We start from the raw sequence: 18,876 nt of genomic DNA, 5'->3' as shown, positions 1-18,876 counted from the left end.
GCCATGATGCAGGCAAGTGTAAGCATTTTTTTAAATTGTAAATAACCGGGGATTGGGAGGAGTCCTGGCTCAGTGGTTAAGAGCGCGGTTGCTAACCAAAAGGCTGGCATTCAAATTCACCAGCTGCTTCTTGGAAACCCTATGAGACAGTTCTACTTTGTCCTACAGGGTTGCTATAAGTTGAACCGACTTGATGGCAACAGGTTTTTTTTTTGGCGGGGGGGTTGGGGGGGTAGGAGGAGGGACAACTAGGTGTATACTTCCTTGAGAAATGCAGAACAAAGAATTACTTACCTGAATCCATGGTTCAGCTAAGTCTTTATAAGCAGGAGGGACCTGCTGAGCTCCATAGTGAGTAAGGTTAGAATCGCTCTCTTGAGTCCTCCTTTGTGACCCAGCTAAAGGCTGCTGCTGTGTGGTCTGCTGCTGTGCAGCTCGGAGAGAAGAGGGGGGATCCACAGGACTTGGTAACTCGTGGCTAAAGCGAAAAGTTAACAAAATCTGCTAAGAAAATTAACAAGTTTAAATAACACCCTGAGAACATTTTTATTTTTTGTAAAACACATGCAAATCACTAATTCAAAACTGTTACCTGTAGAAATCATGGGATCTCCACTTAGACCTACAGAGGGGACATATTAGAGGTTCTCTATTTCTTCTACATTCTTCTGCCCCTGAAAAAGTAAAGAAAAAAAAAAAAACAAAGGTTACAAAAATGCAAATGCTTAACATTTAGGTTAAAATAATCCGATATAAAATTTACTTCAACACAGGCAAAAACCAGGTTATTCTGACGCATGTGCTCCTTGTGAACACAATTTTGTTAGTTATGATAATATGTACTTTGCTCACTCATTTTCAAAATGTTCTACCCCATGTGTTTAGCTGGCAATGCCATTCCAAACCCTGCTCTGGCCGTCACCCTCTCTGTAACACCTGCCCAGGCCTTCTCCCATCTCCTTCCCTCCGTGTACACTTTGTGGACCAGAATTATGTTCCTAATCCCGTGTGCTCCTTCTATTACCACATGTATCACACTGTACTGTATTTCTCTCAAGAGATCCTAAATCAATTTGCTGAAGACTTCACTTAGGGCCAAGATATATTTTTTTCTTCTCTCCCCAACCTCCCCTCGGTTCAAAGAGTAACCATGTTAAATAAGCACGGAGAGGAAAACGGCCACGTACAAATTGACATGCAATGGTGGTGCAGCTTGTTCCTGCAGCCATCGTCACACACTGTGAGACTTTCTTCGTCAAGCATGCCCAGCAAGCAGATCGGACACATCTGTTCCTCTTCATCTTTTATACTGCAAGGAGGGGAAGAGAACGCGTTAAATATATAACAGTATAATAACAAGAATTAATGTCATATGCTGAATACAACTTCTGCTTGTTTATAATATTAACAAATTAACGAGTAATTCTTAAGAGCATCTTAAATAACTATTTGAGAGACCCTTCTTCTATAACTATACAGTAAATTTAAATGAGATTCACATACCTGTGTATTTACAAACTGTGTGTGTGAGCTAACCTGTTCTTGCTATGAATACAATTCAATAATTAGCTACAATCTTACAGATGATACATGGTACCTCAAAAACTCTGCTATTGCTAACTGCCTCCATAAACAACGACGTCCTTTGCCAGACCAGAAGAACTGGTTGGTGCCAGCTGCCATTACTGAAAATTTTTATCAAAGACACCACAGAAGAACGCTGATCAAAAGGGGGAAAACACAGAACAGAATTTCAAATTCTCACAGACTCTAGACTTCCTGGAGCCATGGAGGGTAGATGAAACCCTGAAATTATTGCCCTGAGATAATCTTTAAGCCTTAAACCAAAGATATCCACTAAAGTCATCTTAAAACCAAACAACTGTTTAGCTTAACTAGTAAAAAAGGTCTGCCTTGAGCACGTTATGCTCTTTTAAGAACTATCTATATGGGATCAAACTGACAACGGCAACTAGAAAGGTAAGACAGGAACCTTAGGGGGCAGTGAGTGTACGTTAACGAGGCAGGAACAACTCAGAAAAGGAGAGAATGGTGCACAACTCGAAGAATATAATCAATGTCACTAAATTGTGCACATGGAAACAACTGAATTGGTGTACGTTTTGCTGTGTATATTTTCAACAACAAAATCAACAAATTTAGAAAAAAAATTTTGTATCATACCTTTCGAATAAACAAACTGCTCTAAGGGTGACTACGTGCAAACACACAACATTTAACCTCCTGCCACAGTTTTAAGATTTCGAGCACTGAAAGGGACTCTAGGGCTCATCTATTCACCATCCTAATTCTGAAGGCCCTTCTCAGACACTTCTGGTGGAAGTATAAACTGTCCAACTTTCCTATGAAAAAATCCAGAAACTTACGTCATATTTTAAATGTACACAATCTTTCACCAGGAAACTAGATTTCTAGGAACCTATCATAAGGAAATAAACAGAAATATATACAAGATATCTGTATGAGAATGTTCACTGCAGTGTTACTTAGCACAACAAAAAAATGGGAACAACCAGGTATCAAAAAGAGACACTCACACACGCAATTATGGTGCACTTAGGTGCTACGGAGCCTTTTAAAAGGATCAACTAGATCCATAAATAATGACAAAGAAAGATCTTCACAACATTCTGTATAGTGAAAAAAACCTAAGAGTCTAACAGGCATACGATGATTCCAATTATGGCAAAATTGCAACATATAATTGGCAATATATGCAATAAATAACATAAGATATGTATAACATGCAGTATATAACATTGAAAATATTTGTATATTCCTAATATACAAAGTGTTTTTAAAGACCAGTAAGAAAAATATTAATAGCTCAACAGTAAAATGGGCAAAGAGAAAAAAGCACTAGGATAAAAAACACCAATAGCCAATAAACATGAAAAGCACCTGATTCCATTAGTAAGTATAAAATACACATTAAATTAATGAGGCCATATCTTATTTTATTTCATTTATTTTATTGTATGTTTTTAGATAATCTGGTTGTTAAAATTAAACAGGCTGGTAACATCTGGCATTGATCATGGCATGGGAAAACAGGTTCTCATATATATTGCTGGTAAGAGTAAAAATGAAAACTTTGGAAGGGAATTTGCCAGTTTTTCTTAAAATATTAAATTTACACAGCCATGAATTAAAAAACTATTTTCTAGGATGCCACCCTACAGAAATACCAAAAACCAAACCCATTGCCGTCGAGTTGATTCCAACTCATAGCGACCGTATAGAACAGGGTAGAACTGCCCCATAAAGAGTTTCCAAGGAGTGCCTGGCAGATATGAACTGCCAACCCTTTGGTTAGCAGCTGTAGTACTTAACCACTACACCACCAGGGTTTCCAACAGAAACAGTATATGTAAAAAAAGAAAATATATTACATTTACTAAGCAAACAAAAAAATCAGAGATGTACTAAATGTTTGTTAAAGGCAAGAGTGAAGTAAATTGTGGTACATCAGCATAATCTTATAAAGTCATGAAAAGAAACAAGTATGTCTTTTCATGTTGACTTGGGAAAATATTCTTGACATATTGAGTAAAAAAAGAAAAGCAAGTTACAGACCAAAATATAACATGACATTCTATTTGTTTGAAAAACTACAAGAATATGGGAGAAGTAACAGAGTGTGTGTGTGTGTGTGTGTGTGTGTGCGTGCATGTGCACAAGCAAGGAATTTTATTTCCTTGCTTTACATAATTTTTAAAAGTTGCATCAAACTGTGAACAGTGGTTATTTTGTGTGTAGTTAGACTGGAGAGGGCTCCCATTTTCTATTTTATAAATTTTTTCGTTTGAACTTTCATGACATGATGAATGGCTTTTAAAGTAATTAACATCATTTCCATGAAAACATAAAGACAAGGCCCTGAGATGTTAAACAACCCGCCCAAGATCATAAAATCAGTTGTGGCAGAGCAATCATTAGACTTTAACACTGGAGAAAAATATGCCATGACCTACCTATCCTTACAAAGTTCAGATTCTCTGCTAAGCTCAGGTTTTCTACTGGGCCCAAAATTGTATTTCTACTATCTTAAGCAATAATTCCTGGAAAACAGGTCTGAGTAACTGATAGCAAGATCACCAGTTCTCCAAGTGCACTCTCCAAAAATGCTGAACAAACACGTCAGCAAAGTTATAATGTGTGATTCCTGAGGTAAAGGCACACATTAGTGTCCTTCTCTCCCATCTTATCTGCCCTGTCTCTTTCCATTATTATGGAGCTACCTGGAGTGGGGAAAAGCTGTCAAAATATACAAGCATTAATGGAAGAAAAAAAAAAAAACAAAAAAACCCACAGCATTAATGAAAGAAAGAAAGAAAATAAAAAGCAAAAAACCCACAAAAATGACTTAGGGTCATTCACCAAAGAGGATATTCAAATGGCCAACAAAAAAGTACAAGCACATGAAAAATGCTCAGATTTATAGGGGTTACCAGAAGTGGGAGGGTGGGGGAAGAGGAGTTCTGCTTAGGGGGCACTGAGTGGATGTTAATGGTGGGGGTGTAATTTGGAAAAGGACAGCGAGAGAGAGAATGGTTGCACAACTTGAAGAATGTAATCAACGTCACTGAATTGTACATATATAAATCGTTGAGTTGGTGTATGTTTTGTTTATATATTTTCACCACAATCAAAACAAGTAAAAAAAAATCATTCAGGGTCAACTAATTTTTCAAATAATTAAACCAAAATTACTTATTAAAAAGACTTAGGACAAATTCCACAATTTAGTCAAATCGTATGTTAAGTGTAACATTATTAATAAAGTGCTTGCTGATTAAAAAAAATAACATTCTAAGGTTATTTTCTGCCCATCTTTTTCCAAGTATACATTTTGTAAGCATTAGTTAAATTATTCATTCATACACCTACACAATTTCATACCCTTAAAATTTTATAATGAAAATTCCACTTGTCAATAAACTCTTCATATACATAACTTTTAATGGCTGTATAACTTTCCACTGATTAGTCAGACCCCAACTACTTAACCATCCATTTATTGTTGGACATTTGAGTTGTTTTCACATTTTAAGAAACCACGATAAACATCTTTTTGCTTTTTCCTACATTTCAGATTATTTCCTTTTTAAGCAGCTTCTTCAGAAGTCAAATCACTGAACGTAGGACAGGGATTAGTAAACTACAAAAGGATCAAAAAAAAAGTCTGCTGCCTGCTTAGCAAATACACTTTCACTGGAACTCAGTCACACCCCTTACCTTCACGTTATCTATGGCTACTTTCAGGCTACAAGGGCAGAGCTGAGTACTTCTCAAAGGTCTCTATAGCCTCCAAACCCAAAGTATTTGAAGTATAAAAAACTAACCTGTGATAACACAACCTAGTAATAACCATTACAATTTTTATTTCCTTCAATTTTTTATGCACGTATAATACTTTTTATATATAAAAATTGGATTCATGCATGGTATGTAGTAATTTGGACTTTGTCTCACTTATAAACATTTTTCCATGCCATACAATGGTCTTCAAAAGCGTAATTTTAAGGCTGCTTAAAACAGTCATAATATGGGTATACTCTAACTTAATTATTCTCTGCTGCTGGATATTTAAAGTTCTTCCCAGTTTTTCACCATAATATTGTGAGAAAGTTACAAAGTCTTTTGAATTACTCAGACTGAATTTTTTCTTAAGAAAAAAAAGTGTATTTAGTGGATCTAAGGATATAAACATTTTTAAAAGGTACTTTTTTTTTTTTTACAGAAAGGGCTTTATTACTTTACATACAGTGAATCACGTCCTTAAAGAACTGAATTCTTTCCTTACAAGAGTCTCCACCACTAGTTTTGTAACTTTTTATTTTTAATGGCCATTTCTTAGGTTATTAGGTTGATTAAAGTTTTCATGTTTGCCCCTTGAAATTCTTCTTTTGTGAATATTCTCTTTACGCCCCTTGTCCATTTACATACTAGGATCCTAGACCCCGCTTGCAGTTGTTTTTTTCGTGTGTGTGGGGGGGGGAGGTTTTGTAATAACTTTTTGTAAGTACTTTATTAGTTCCAATTCTGTTTTTGCTGTTTCTGACACACCATTTAAAATTTTATGTAATCAGATCTCCAGAAAAATTTCCTTTTACTCTTTAGAAACTAACCCACCTACACAGCATAATCTTAAAATATCAAGATTATGACTTCTGTGGTTTTCCCCCATGAATACACCAATCCAAATGAATCAATGAAAACTCCACATTATGGCCAGGCCATATTTGGAAGTTACCTTTCTCATCTTACAGACTCTGGCTACCTGGTTTTAAGCATTTGTTAATTTTCTCTTAAATAAAAAGTTCTGGCTATTCTCAACAACAAAAAGAAAATAAATTATTAAAAAAGTAAAAAGCTAAGAAATGTCATTCAAAAGGAGAAAGGCTCTAGAACAAGTATGGGTCAGGAAACTTGAGAAATAAAGTTCAACTTTTCATTCTATTTAGAAGAGACGAAGGATAAGACAAAGAGCCTTGAACTGGAAGTAAAGATACCCAGGTTCTGCTTCTGCCTTTGATCAAACAAGCTGTTGAGATCTCTTTTGGTTTCACTCATTACTGAGGCACGTAAACAAGAAGATCTCTAATGTCTAAAAGAACCTGTAAAAACTCTACAACTCTAGAATCAATTCATTTAATCAAAAATAAGAAAATGCAAATATTTACTTTTTCCACAGGTAAAAAACCTCTCGATTCCGCTCCTCGCCAAGTCCCTGTCATATCATTGCTTCCCTATTCTTCGTGCATTCTGAGAGGGTTATAGTACTTAAAAGATCAGTGGGATGAAGAGGGAACTGAAGCACTTAGACCAGTGCTTCTCAAACTGGGGCTCGCTGGGAACGTATTAGGAGGTGTTCTCGTAAGAGAAGCAGCACTCCTTTCTGGAATGTCAATTTTACTTGATGGTAATTAAAAACCCTCATATTTATATTAAAACCAATAAAACAGTATTATAAGATAGAAAATTCATACAAATTTTTATGGTAACACTCGAGACTTGAAAAAATTTCACATTTGTCATTTTGGGCTAACCCTCAGATCCTTCAGAGTTATGAGTTCATTCTTATCAGCAATTAGGCAGAAAAATTTGAGAAGCACTGTAGATTTTAAGCAATAACTATGATTAACAGCTGATGTACCTCTTAATTACAACTGATTAGGTAGTCTATTTGTTTAAAAGAGAATGCTTACATTCTCACAGGTGAAACAGCCTGTAATAAGCATCCCCTGAAAGGGTCTAAGAAGCAGCAATGTCATACAGTATAAAATCCTACATTCAAAGGTGATTTCAGAAAACCACGTTGCCTTCCATAATTATAAAAGAACTATAGACGTCCCCTTCCATCACACAATGCCTCAGCTTCATTATCTATAAAGCAGCGATAAAACCTACCCAACGAGGGTGTTTTAAGAACAGAATGAGAGAATACAGCAGGTGCCTGGCATGTTGTAATGACTGATAAGTGACAGCCGCCTAGTATTACCAGGGATTTATCCTTACCACTTGCTTTTTCTTATGAATTATGATAAAAATGGACATTCTATTACATTCTGACATTAAATGTGTCATTTTTCAACACTGTAGTTTTCAGAATAAGACTGTCCATATTTACACTCAGATGATCTTTAATACTCTTTACTTTTGATTTTAACTTGAAAGCCAAGACTTGATAATTAAATAATTTTTAGAGTAGTTTCACAAGTAGATATTTAAGTAATATTTAAAAACCACCCTATGTTAAAAAGTAACACACACCTTTAATTCCTTAAAAAGTACTAACCTGTTTTCTGAACTAGATGTAGAAGTACTAGATGATGACAAGGTATGAGAATTTGACATGCGTGAAACAAACTTCTGGATGGTGTTACGAGATGGAGCTTTGATCCTTGAGCTACGCCTACTGTGATACTTCTGGAACAAACTCTCAACCTAACATTGAAAAAAAAAAAGTGACAATGACATCTGTGCCATATTTATACATATGAAAAAGTTCTAGAGATCAAATTTATTTTAATAAGTTTTTCATAAAGCTTATTTAACTGCTTCAAAGAATAAGAATACATACAGCTTACAAAGGACATTTTTATAGCAAGTGTTTTTTTATTTTCTTTTCAGTTTAGAATAAAAAACTTACTAGTTAATGGGTCAAAAGAGAATTATTTATAACCATCCAAATTCTTATATACCTTCATACCTTTAAAATGATTGTTACTTATTTAAATTTAGTACTCGTGGAAAACTTTCAGGAATAAACAATTAAAATTTGTTGGCACTTTGAAGCATTTGTAAAAAAAAAAACTACCTCAAAATTCTTTAATGTTTTTCTCCACAACATTGGATCTGAAGGTTCTAGTTGAAACACCCGAAGCATAACAAATAACAGATGAATACAAAATGTTCCACGTCCACAGCTGCAGTTCTAAAGGGTTAAAAAGAAAACCCATGGGGAAATAAATCCATGGCTCTACCAGAACTTCAGTTTATCACATCTTTATGTCTCCAAGTTTATGATGCTAAATTTTCTATTAATTTATATTCTTCATTATCCTCGTGTATAAGTCTATAAGCTATCCCCATGAATTAATCTTTTATTTTCAATGAATTTATTAAACAGATCAAACTTGTAATCTGAAGTATGTTAAGTCATAGTAAGAACCTCCATAAGTATACCAAAAAACCCACTGCTATCAAGCTGATTCCAACTCATAGCGACCCCATAGTTTCTAAGGCTATAAATCTCTATGCAATCAGAATGCCACAACTTTCTCCTGGGAAGCCCATGGTAGTTTTGAACTGCTGACCTTTGAATTAGCAGTTGATTGCTTTAATCACTGTGCTGCCAGGGCTTCTCTGCAATATATTAATAAATATGTTAAATAAAAATTTTTTTTCACCCAATATGCATATTGAGCTCACTTTAGCTTGCTTTGGGAAATTAACTGATCTAAATTTTAGAACGATATAGTGTAGAAATTTTGATGAATGATATAATGTAGAAATTTCAGGGAGCAGCAGACATTAATAAGATATAAAATGTTGACAAACCCTACCTGAGGCCCAATAAACACTCGGTATTTATTGTCTGGGCTGTCTCCTCCGATCAGGAAAGAGTTGGGTCCTATTTGCTGTAGTAAGTATAGCCTGGCCCGCATCACTTTGTTTACACGGCGGTTTGTTTCTTCAGGGCTGTATGGTGAAAAGCCATCTGGCGAAGGGGCTCTTCGGGGTGGTGTGATTCTCCCACTCTGAAACTTCACAGCATTTTTTTTTTTTAGGTAAGCGTCTCACTTCTCAATAAGAAACTTTTGCCCACCCACCAAAAAAAAAAAAAAAAAAGACATACCAGACACCTATGTAACAGATTATATTCTGAAGAACTGATTCAACACGTAAAATATAATGGAACAAAATTAGGCAAAATGCTTTTGTCTGACATACTCATTTCAACTGAAGTGAACTTTTAAAACTTCAGTCATTCCTATAACTGATGATAAATCTTTGGCTGAGAGATACAAGCATGTGGTAATTTTTAAAATTATTCTACAAACATTTGAGTTCTTTGAACAGTATTATGTAAACTAAAATAAAAAGCTTTAAAAATACACATCATATGCAAGCAAAATGACTTGTCTGGTGGTAAAAATTACAGACCTGGTCTCTGGCTTCTACTTAAGGCTTTACTAAACATGCTTCCGTAAATGGCAATTTACAAACGTGAACATGGAGCATCTCCTATGGTACACTCCATAGAGAACTCACACACACAGATATGTAGTTGCAAAAAGAAGTATCTTAATAGCCTTTTCAGATAATCATGAACATTCCTCTTTAGTATTACACCAAAGTTTGACAAGTGGTTTCCCTAAAGGCACCTGTAATGTGCAATCTGAAACCACATCAACAAACTTTTCCTATTCTGTTACCAAAACCTGGGTGTGACATTTAGCACTTTGAATGTATGCTGATTTTTATTCATGCATGATTTGGTATCACCATACACTGGTCATTTCAAAAGTATTGGTTCACCGACTTATGCAGATCTTCCAAATGTTGACACATTTCACTACACAGTGTAAAAAAAAAAAAAATCACATTTGATAATATTACCAATCTCATTAGAAATATCTAAGTATTGGGAAGCCATCAAGTGTACAGTGGTAGATATGAGCTACCCAAAAATTCTAATTTTGCTTGAAATCTTAAATATTATCACAGGACAAAACTACTGTCAATTATTAGCCTTGGCATGACAGTCTCAATTCATTTTCAGGAAAACGTCTGCCAAATACCCAAGTTTGAACAAGCATACTTTGCCTGTCAGTCTTTATTTCAGGTAAAAATTTTGTTCCAAGGAAAAGCGACTAGATCAGCTTGCAACTCTAAGATCTTATCACACAAATGCTTTTTTCCTTGAGGTAAGTACCATACTTGGTAAGTACCAGAAGTGTTTCACGCATGCTGCCCATTTCTGCACAAAGGTACTAAAAAGGCGTGTATCAAGCATTGAGATTTAATGAAATTAATTTCCGCTGCTTCAACAAAGGCATTCTTAAGTGAAACTGGCACCTGTTCTTTAACTGCCAATACACGGCAGTGAAGAACACAATTCTGAATGTCACAGCCCTGATCTGGGTGAAGGTGCCAGCAGCTCTACCCACCCTTGGTTTTGTACCATCACTTAAAATGTCAATGTAGTGAAAAAGGCAAACAACATCTCTGTTTTATTACAAATATAGTTTGGACCTAATGGGCCTCCAGACATGGCCTCAGGTTGTCCCCTCCCCGAGACCAGAGTGCTGCTGTAAGAGACGGCTGACCAAGCGCTTATGCATTATAAATAAGTCTGAAAATTGTAGAAACTTAATATATTTGTTGGAAGATAAGCTTACAGGAACCGGGGAAACTCTTTTTCTCCTTACTCCGGGAGACTCTGATTTCACTGTGCGACCTGAAGGGGAGCTGCCAGGAGAAGGGCTGCGTCGGCCTTTGGGAGCAGATGAAGCGGCACTCATCTGGCCCTCTGCTTGAGGCTCAGGTGCTAGGTTATTCATTTCAGATCCATCTCCTTTAATAGGGATTGGTTTTACCACCTGAATCAAAAGTATTCCAATATTATTTAAAAATACACGTGAAAAATAAATTAGAGCATAACAGACTATGAAATGAACTCAATGAGTTTTTATTAGGAAATATTACACAAATATACCAGATGATATATCAACTTTTATTTAGTGTGACTTTAAGTCACTGATTTAAAAGACTATTCTCACCTACACGACTCCTGTTGTTTAGGCTGCATCACCAGTTATAACGCTATCATTCATAATTTCATAATTGGTATTATATTTTATAATATATCCTAACCCATTTCTCATTCAAAATCAACCATCTAAGGCTGCTAAACACATGTGAAAAACAAGCACCATAACGTCTACAGTTAACATATTCAAATAGACTGAAATAGATGGTTTGTCACCTGTATATAAAAGATGCAGGACCTGGAAAAAAATGCTGGGCATAATTTTAAGTGCTCAAATAGTCTAACTGATGAATATAAAACCACTTTACTTTTTTTCTTCTTCTTAATGTTTTATTACAATAGGTAGTGTAGACACGTTATCTCAGAAACACCAAAAGAAGTGAGAAGTTTAAAGACCGATGTCTCAAGCACAAATGCTGTTATTTAACTATAAAGGCTCTCAGACCTAATCTAGCCATGACCAAAAGGACAAACTTTGTAGTCTTTGTACAGTCAAAGCTCTATAGACTTTTCTGCTTTTTTTGCACTACTCCTGTAAGTTGCCTTTTGATGTTTTGTGTATCACTTTTATTTACTGTGCATAAGTCTTATTTTCCTACAGCTATTTCTTTCACTTATGTTTTAAAGAAGGATTTGGCACAGGTTACAGGAAAACATGATTAAAAAACAAACACACAAACAAAATCAGACTTCCAAGTAGACTGTAAACTTTTTTAGGATAGTATGAAACTTATAATCCATGAACTGTAAGGCAGTGTTATGTCTTACTCCACATCTCTCTTCCCTCTTCACCCCGTCCTATATATATAACGTACCCAATTACTTGCAGAGTGAGTAAACTTGAAAGCAAACAGTGAGAAAATAAAGATTTGGCCTTAGATAACTGAATGTTCTTAGTTCACATGTGGTAAAGGAATAATGATTGGTTTCTTAAAGAAAACAAACAAACAAAAAGCTTGTGATTTCAGCTCTATGGTATTCTCAAAAGATTTAGGCTCTGTTTGAATACCCCCAGTTCGAGGAGCCCAGAAAGCAACACAAACTTTGATAGCTTTAATTGTTCAAAAGTTCCTTCTATTGACTGAGTTGAAATTTGCCTCTCTGTCACCTTCTACAAGATGTTTCAGTGGAAACATTTCTTTCTATGCTAGAAAGAAGTACGAAATAAACTCTAATAAAAGGATTTTAGATACTGACGTTAGAGGGCAGTGTTGGTCTAAGCATTAATCTCCTACCAGCCACTGTTCAGTTCCTCTACCAGTTTTAGCTATGTTTTGATCCAAGTGGTCAGAATATCAAGCAAATAAAACCACTAGATGTAAAATGAAGAAGAAACGCTTACAAGAGGATCTATTCATTCATAATTTTCCATTTCTTCCTATGCTTTCTTCCTTATAGCAGGTAACCCACAGCCACTCACCACAGGGCCTCTCCTATTTCTCCTTTCCAGCCATTCGTGCTTCCAGGCTGGCATACAGGTTGCCTTCAGTTTCTCCCTGATCGTTCGTTCTTCTGGGCGATCGTCCATCTTGTGCAACCCCTTGAGAGTTTCCTTACTCTCCATCTCTCGACTAAGGGAGAAACAAGGAGAAAAATTTTATATAGGAAAAACAATTTCCAAGAATAGAATGCTTTTATACTTCCACTGGACATGTAACTAAACAGAAAATTGCTTCACAATAGTCAAAAGGTGGAAACAACCCGAATGCCCATCAACTGATATACAGATAAACAAGATGTGGTATATCCATACACTGGAATATTATTCAGCCATAGGCCCTTTGGCTGTAGAGTTGATTCCAACTCATAGCGACCCTTTAGCACAGAGTAGAACTGCCCCATAGGGTTTCCAAGGAGCAGCTGTTGGAATCAAACTGCCAACCTTTTGGTAGCAGTGGAGCTCTGAACCATGTTGCAACATGAACGAACTCTGAAAATACAACACTGAGTTAAATTAGTAAGACACAAAAGGACAAATATTGTATGATTCCACTTATATGAAACATCTAGAAGACACTAATGCAGAGACAAAAGTTTAATAAATGTCAGTGAACCTCATACAGTCACCACCAGTCTGTCAGTGGAGGCTTGTGTATTGCCTCCACAGGTTTCAGTGGAGCTTCTAGACTAAGATGGGCCAGAAAGAAAGGCCTGGCTGTCTACTTCCGAAATTAGCCAATGAAAAAACCCTTATGGATCACAATGGTCCAATCTGCCATCTATCACAGGGATGGCACAGGACCAGTCAGACCAGCATTTTGTTCTGTTGAGATTGCCATGAATCAGGGGCCAACTTGCCAGCCGTTAACAACAACAACTAGGGCCTGGGGAAGAATGGAATGGTATGTATATTTCACCAAAATAATTTTTTTTTAAAAAAGATAATTATTAAAAATCCCCCCAAAATTTCAATAAGGTATGAAAATACTGTGAATTACACACTAATATTGAATTTTCAAAGTGGATAATGTCGAATGCTGCCTGATCACTTGAGTTTAATAGTGCCCGTGGAAACCGTGGTGGTGTAGTGGTTAAGAGCTACTGCTGCTAATCCAAAGGTCGGCAATCCGAGTCCACCAGGCGCTCCTAGGAAACCGTATGGGACAGTTTTACTCTGTCCTATAGGGTTGCTATGAGTCGGAATCCACTTGATGGACACAGGTTTGGTTTTGGATATCTAAAGAGTAAAAATTATCTGGTACAAACATTTTGACCTATACTCCATAACACAGTGCGGAGTTAAGAGAACAAAATCATCTCTAAACTAGTAACATTTGAGGATTAATTCTACAAAGCCTAATAGGTAAAGTGAGTCCCTGGGTGGTGCAAACAGTTAACGCACCTGAAAGCTAACCAAAAGGCTGGAGGCTCGAGTCCACCCAGCCTGGAAGAAAAGCCTGGCCACCTACTTCCGAAAATTCAGCCATTCAAAACCCTGTGGAGTACAGTTCTACTCTGACACACAGGGGGTCAACAAGAGCTGGAATCTGCTCGACGGGAACTGTAGGTAATAGGAAAGCACCAAGCTCAGGAAAACCACTAATTTCAAAATATGCTCATAGTGCATGTGGATATACACACGCACATAATATCCATATTCATGGATTTTAAAACCCAGTTCATAAGGAAGTGGATAAAGCGACCACATTCTAGAATAACCAACAATTTTAAAAATACCAAGCTAATTTCAGTAACAATTTTGAAAAAGTCTATAAAGCTACAGAACGGTGATTTTTCTATGCTGACAGGAAAAGGAAATACCAGAGATGATAACCTCAAGCTCACTAAAGTCAAATTCAAACTCTTCTAGGAGTTTTCCAGCTAATCACAACTATGAAGCAGTATCTTCAGTGATCCAGTACAAAATCTACCTAAAAAATAAATATGTACCAGAAAGGAAATGGTTAACTGATTTTACTACAGAATAAATACTTTGGAGGGAGTGGAGACCAATATGATTATGTACCTCTGTGTCAGAGACTGGTCTAGGTATTTTTAAGAAAGCAAAGTATACTTACTATTTTGTATGATTTGAAACCTGCAAAAGGGCATAAAACCATATATGTAGTAAAATATTTCCATCACAAAGGTATAAAAAATGTCATATAGAAAGAAACATATTACTGTCAACAAAGGTAAAAGCAATATGAGAAGAAAAAAGGTAAATAAAACAATAAAAAGGGTGTTCTCATTTACTGATATTTAGCTGTTGTTTTCCCAGCTTTGATGATATTCTAAAATATATTAGGGTGTGTGTGTGCGCGTGTGTACATGAGGAAAGGGAAGAGTGAGAGAAGGGGGGGATGGAGGAAGGGAACGGGGATGAAAGCAGGGGAGAGAGGAAGAGAGGAGAGACAGGGAGAGGTGGGAGATGAAGAACATGGGAGTAAAGAGGGAGATGGGTCAGAAAGCAAGGCTTTCTCAAAAACTCACCCTGTTCAGGCAATACTCACTGAAAGAAGCTCAGATACATATAGGGAACCGAGTGTATGGGTTTAGTCCATACCAAAAAATCACTTGTAAGTCTCTGGTTTGAAAAGCAAACAGTTTTCCCCTCCAGGAGCAATGCTGCAAGGTGTGGTTATGTTCCCAGACTAGTTCTCAAAAATGAAGCCCCATAGTGGAACTGCAGTGCATCTTTATACCAGCAGCTCCTGCATTCCTAAGAAAGTGCTTACCTTCTGCCCTCTGGGCCCAGGTGTCTCTCCAACTCCACAATTGCTTCATTGAGTATCTCTTCTCCACTCTGTACTTTCACTGTCTCTCTCCCTGGCCCCAACCCAAACACACAGAGACTCCTCTTGTTTAAGCATACCTTTTCCTGGATGATGTGGCCTCCTTAGTCTACATTAGCTGTCTTTTTCTTTTTCCTTTTTCAACTAGTAGTTGAACTTTAGACACATCTAAGATTATTTCTTTAGAATAAATGCCCAGAAATGGAATCCCAAAATATATACAAATAAGTACTTTTGATAGTATTAGAAAATTATCTTCAAGAAAATTTATCTTCCATTCACAACCCCAGGTGAAGCTCCCCCCAATCTGGTCTGAATGAACGACAGACTCCTAACGTGGCTCCCCTCTTTGAATCCTACTCCTATCCAATCCAGGTTTCAGAGAGCAGCCAGGGTCACTTCCCCCATTAAAATCCTCCAGGGGATCCCCTTGGCTTAGACAAAATTTCAAAGCATTTAACGTAGCCTAAGAGAAAAAAAAAAATTTTTTTTTTTTTTATATAAGGCCCTACACTATCTGGATTCGCCTCAACTCATGTCACCTCGACATCTTCCCTACCCCTGAGCTTCTTTCACTGTCTCAAAAATTCCAAGCTCTCTCCTGCTCAAGTCTTTTGCACAGGCTGTTTCCTACTTTGCCTATGTCTCCTCTAGCTCTTTTCTACCCATTCTTCTGGTTTCAGTTTAATTCATCTCCTCAGAGAGCTCCCAATCTCAACCGGGAAATCCCTGTTCAGTTCTCTTGGAGCACTTATACTCTTCCTGTGAAGTGCTCATTGCAACTTGCAACCTCGTTTTTATCTGTTGTGTGACTACTTAAAACCCATCTCCCTTGCCCCTATAAACTGTAAGTTTCATGAGGACAGGAACCATGTGTTTAATCCACCATTACATCCATTATATACCCAACATCTAACAATGTCTGGCTCAAAATAGGTACGCAATAAATATATTAAGCGAATGATCAGTTATTAACTTCTCTGGCAGTCCTAAGGGCCTTTCTATTTTTAAAATTTAATGACGACTTATCTAATCTTTTTATAGTTCTGTATTTAATTAAGACTAAATTTGCAATTTAGATGTTATTCAGTAGAACAATTTTCATTGTTTCTAAGTTAATTTGCAAATATAAACCAGGGTTCTTTCTCATTTTTTATATACTTCTATCTCTCTGAATTCTGAATGCCTCTTACAATCAAATGTTGTTGCAATTTAATTTTTTTCTTCCTTTGTTAGTGGCCTATAAAGTAAAGGAATAACTTAAAATCAGCGGAACCTCAGATTCAATGAAATACACAACAAATCCTACTCTACTTGCCAGAAGAAAACAAACCTACTCAGTTTAACTTGTCTCTGAAATGGAAATGAAGGTGGGAAGAAAAATGTTTTTTTTTTACATACTTTTATTGCTTTGCTGTAAATCCTAACACATAGTCTTCATAGACCACATATATGTAACATTTTCATTTTTACTAGGGGTGCATGTACAAGTGTACACATACATGTATAAAGCAATGACATGTCATCTGATCCATTTAATGTCATGGCTATAACAGATAACAATTTTTTTTTTTTTCCTTTTAACCAGAGCTAACCTAAACAGTTGCAAAGTCACTGGGAGATGAGCCACCTTCAATCCATGTTGGTTAAACATAAATATTTTGGGGAGCCACTCAAACTCACCCAGAAGTGCCTCAGAAAAAAGGCCTGGTGATTTGCTTCTGAAAAGTCATAGCCATGAAAACCCTACAGAGTACAGTTCTACTCTGTAACACATGGGGTCACCACGAATCGGAACTGACTCGATGGCAACTGGTTTATTTATTTATTTTTTGGATTACCTAGAAACATGCCTGCTACTTTAATTAATAGTTTGTATATTTCTGACTTTTAAAAATAACCTATTTTAACAAAACAAACGTGTTTTGGGAAACCACTTTGAAGACCTAAAAAAATAAAGTTTAGCCAGATAAATATGAGAAACTTAATACAGACCGGGCTTTATGTTCCTTTCCTGCTTATTTAGGCTCCTTGCTTTTTCTGGTCTCTACAACACTTCCTCAGAAGGAATCTGCGACTGACCTAGAGCTTCAAGGACCCTTTCTCCCGAGGTTAGGTTTCTAGTCCTAATCTCTTTCTAAAACAAACTCATTGCTATTCTGTGGGTTTTGACTCAAAGCCCTACAGAATTTAGCTGCTTAAAAACATGGCCCCTTCTCAGTGAAGCCAGTTAGCCCTCAAATATCTGACTCACTGTGACGCCTGACACTGCTGATAGCACTGTCCCTCTTGTAGCCTCCACTCTCTTGAAGCCATTTTTTCCCCAGTTCTGCTTCTAATTCCTTGATTAACCTCATCAGTAATAACACAGACTCTCTACCCTTAAATGCCAACCACTCCCTCTTGTATGACACTAAAATACACCCTGGGCACACCAAGATATTTCACACCTCTTTGCCTTTTCCTGCCAGGAATACTCTCTGACATCTCTTTCAGGAAAGAATCCCTACTATCATTTGATGGCAGCTAGCCACTCCCTCACAATATGCTAAATATTAATTATAACAGCATAAAATAGAATACTTATTTAAATATCTGTCTCTCCCGCACCACAGTGGGTGCTCTTCCAGGGCAGGTTACTTCAACTTACTCATTTTTCTATCATCAGTGCCCAATGTTCTGGACAGGCTGCAAAAGGTATTTGGCATGCTACCCTCTTCTGGGAAGTCAGAGCACCTCCCCAGTCATAGCCACCTTGAAGTATATATATGAAATTAACCAAAATTAAACCAATTTATAAATAATCATAGCACAAATGCCTAGTCACTGGCTGACCTACGCCAACCTAAACAAGTTTAAGTCCTTTGAGGGTAGGGCCTTTCTCCTGGCATGTCTTACAGCAATGAGCACAGTACCCAGAGCAACAGATACCATGGGCTCAGTAAACACCAGCAGACTCAGGGTCAGAGTAGCTGGTTATCGCTTCTGATCAACAGACCTAGGAAATAACACTGCAGATGCCATACCCATCACACAGAATGGCCACACGCAGCCTTAACAAACCCTAACTTCTAGCACAAATTAGTGCCTTTTGGGACTTGTGAACAGTTTCAAAGAGAACAGGAAGAACAGTCAAAAGGTTTTCCTTCTTATAAATTAAAAATCTGTAAAAGACTGGTTTAAACAATCACTGTGCAAATGTAATAACAGGGAGTTTGCAAGAGGCAAAAGAGCTACCCGGCCCGTTGCCGTCAAGTCAATTCGGACTCATAGCAACCTTATAGGACAGAGTAGAACTGCCCCATAGGGTTTCCAAGGAGCGGCTGATGGATTGGAGCT

At 36.9% G+C, this 18,876-nt stretch overlaps 1 protein-coding gene across 2 annotated transcripts in view; it reads right to left on the bottom strand.

The window, feature by feature from the left end:
- Positions 1-18,876, bottom strand: part of MAP3K1 (mitogen-activated protein kinase kinase kinase 1) — a 76,149-nt gene that overhangs the window by 23,198 nt on the left and 34,075 nt on the right. For both annotated transcript variants that reach the window (XM_064272124.1, XM_064272129.1), the window contains exons 2-9: positions 12,723-12,873; positions 10,932-11,132; positions 9,093-9,293; positions 8,345-8,461; positions 7,823-7,971; positions 1,188-1,309; positions 593-674; positions 295-478 (exon numbers count right to left, since the gene is read on the bottom strand). In XM_064272124.1, coding sequence (XP_064128194.1) covers positions 295-478; positions 593-674; positions 1,188-1,309; positions 7,823-7,971; positions 8,345-8,461; positions 9,093-9,293; positions 10,932-11,132; positions 12,723-12,873 — 1,207 coding nt within the window. The remainder of the gene's footprint in view (positions 1-294; positions 479-592; positions 675-1,187; positions 1,310-7,822; positions 7,972-8,344; positions 8,462-9,092; positions 9,294-10,931; positions 11,133-12,722; positions 12,874-18,876) is intronic.

The sequence above is a fragment of the Loxodonta africana genome, chromosome 2 (genome assembly GCF_030014295.1).
Source record: "Loxodonta africana isolate mLoxAfr1 chromosome 2, mLoxAfr1.hap2, whole genome shotgun sequence".
NCBI classification, from domain to species: Eukaryota; Metazoa; Chordata; class Mammalia; order Proboscidea; family Elephantidae; genus Loxodonta; species Loxodonta africana.
Note: the sequence above shows the minus strand (reverse complement) of the source record. Positions and strands in the feature narration are given on the sequence as shown.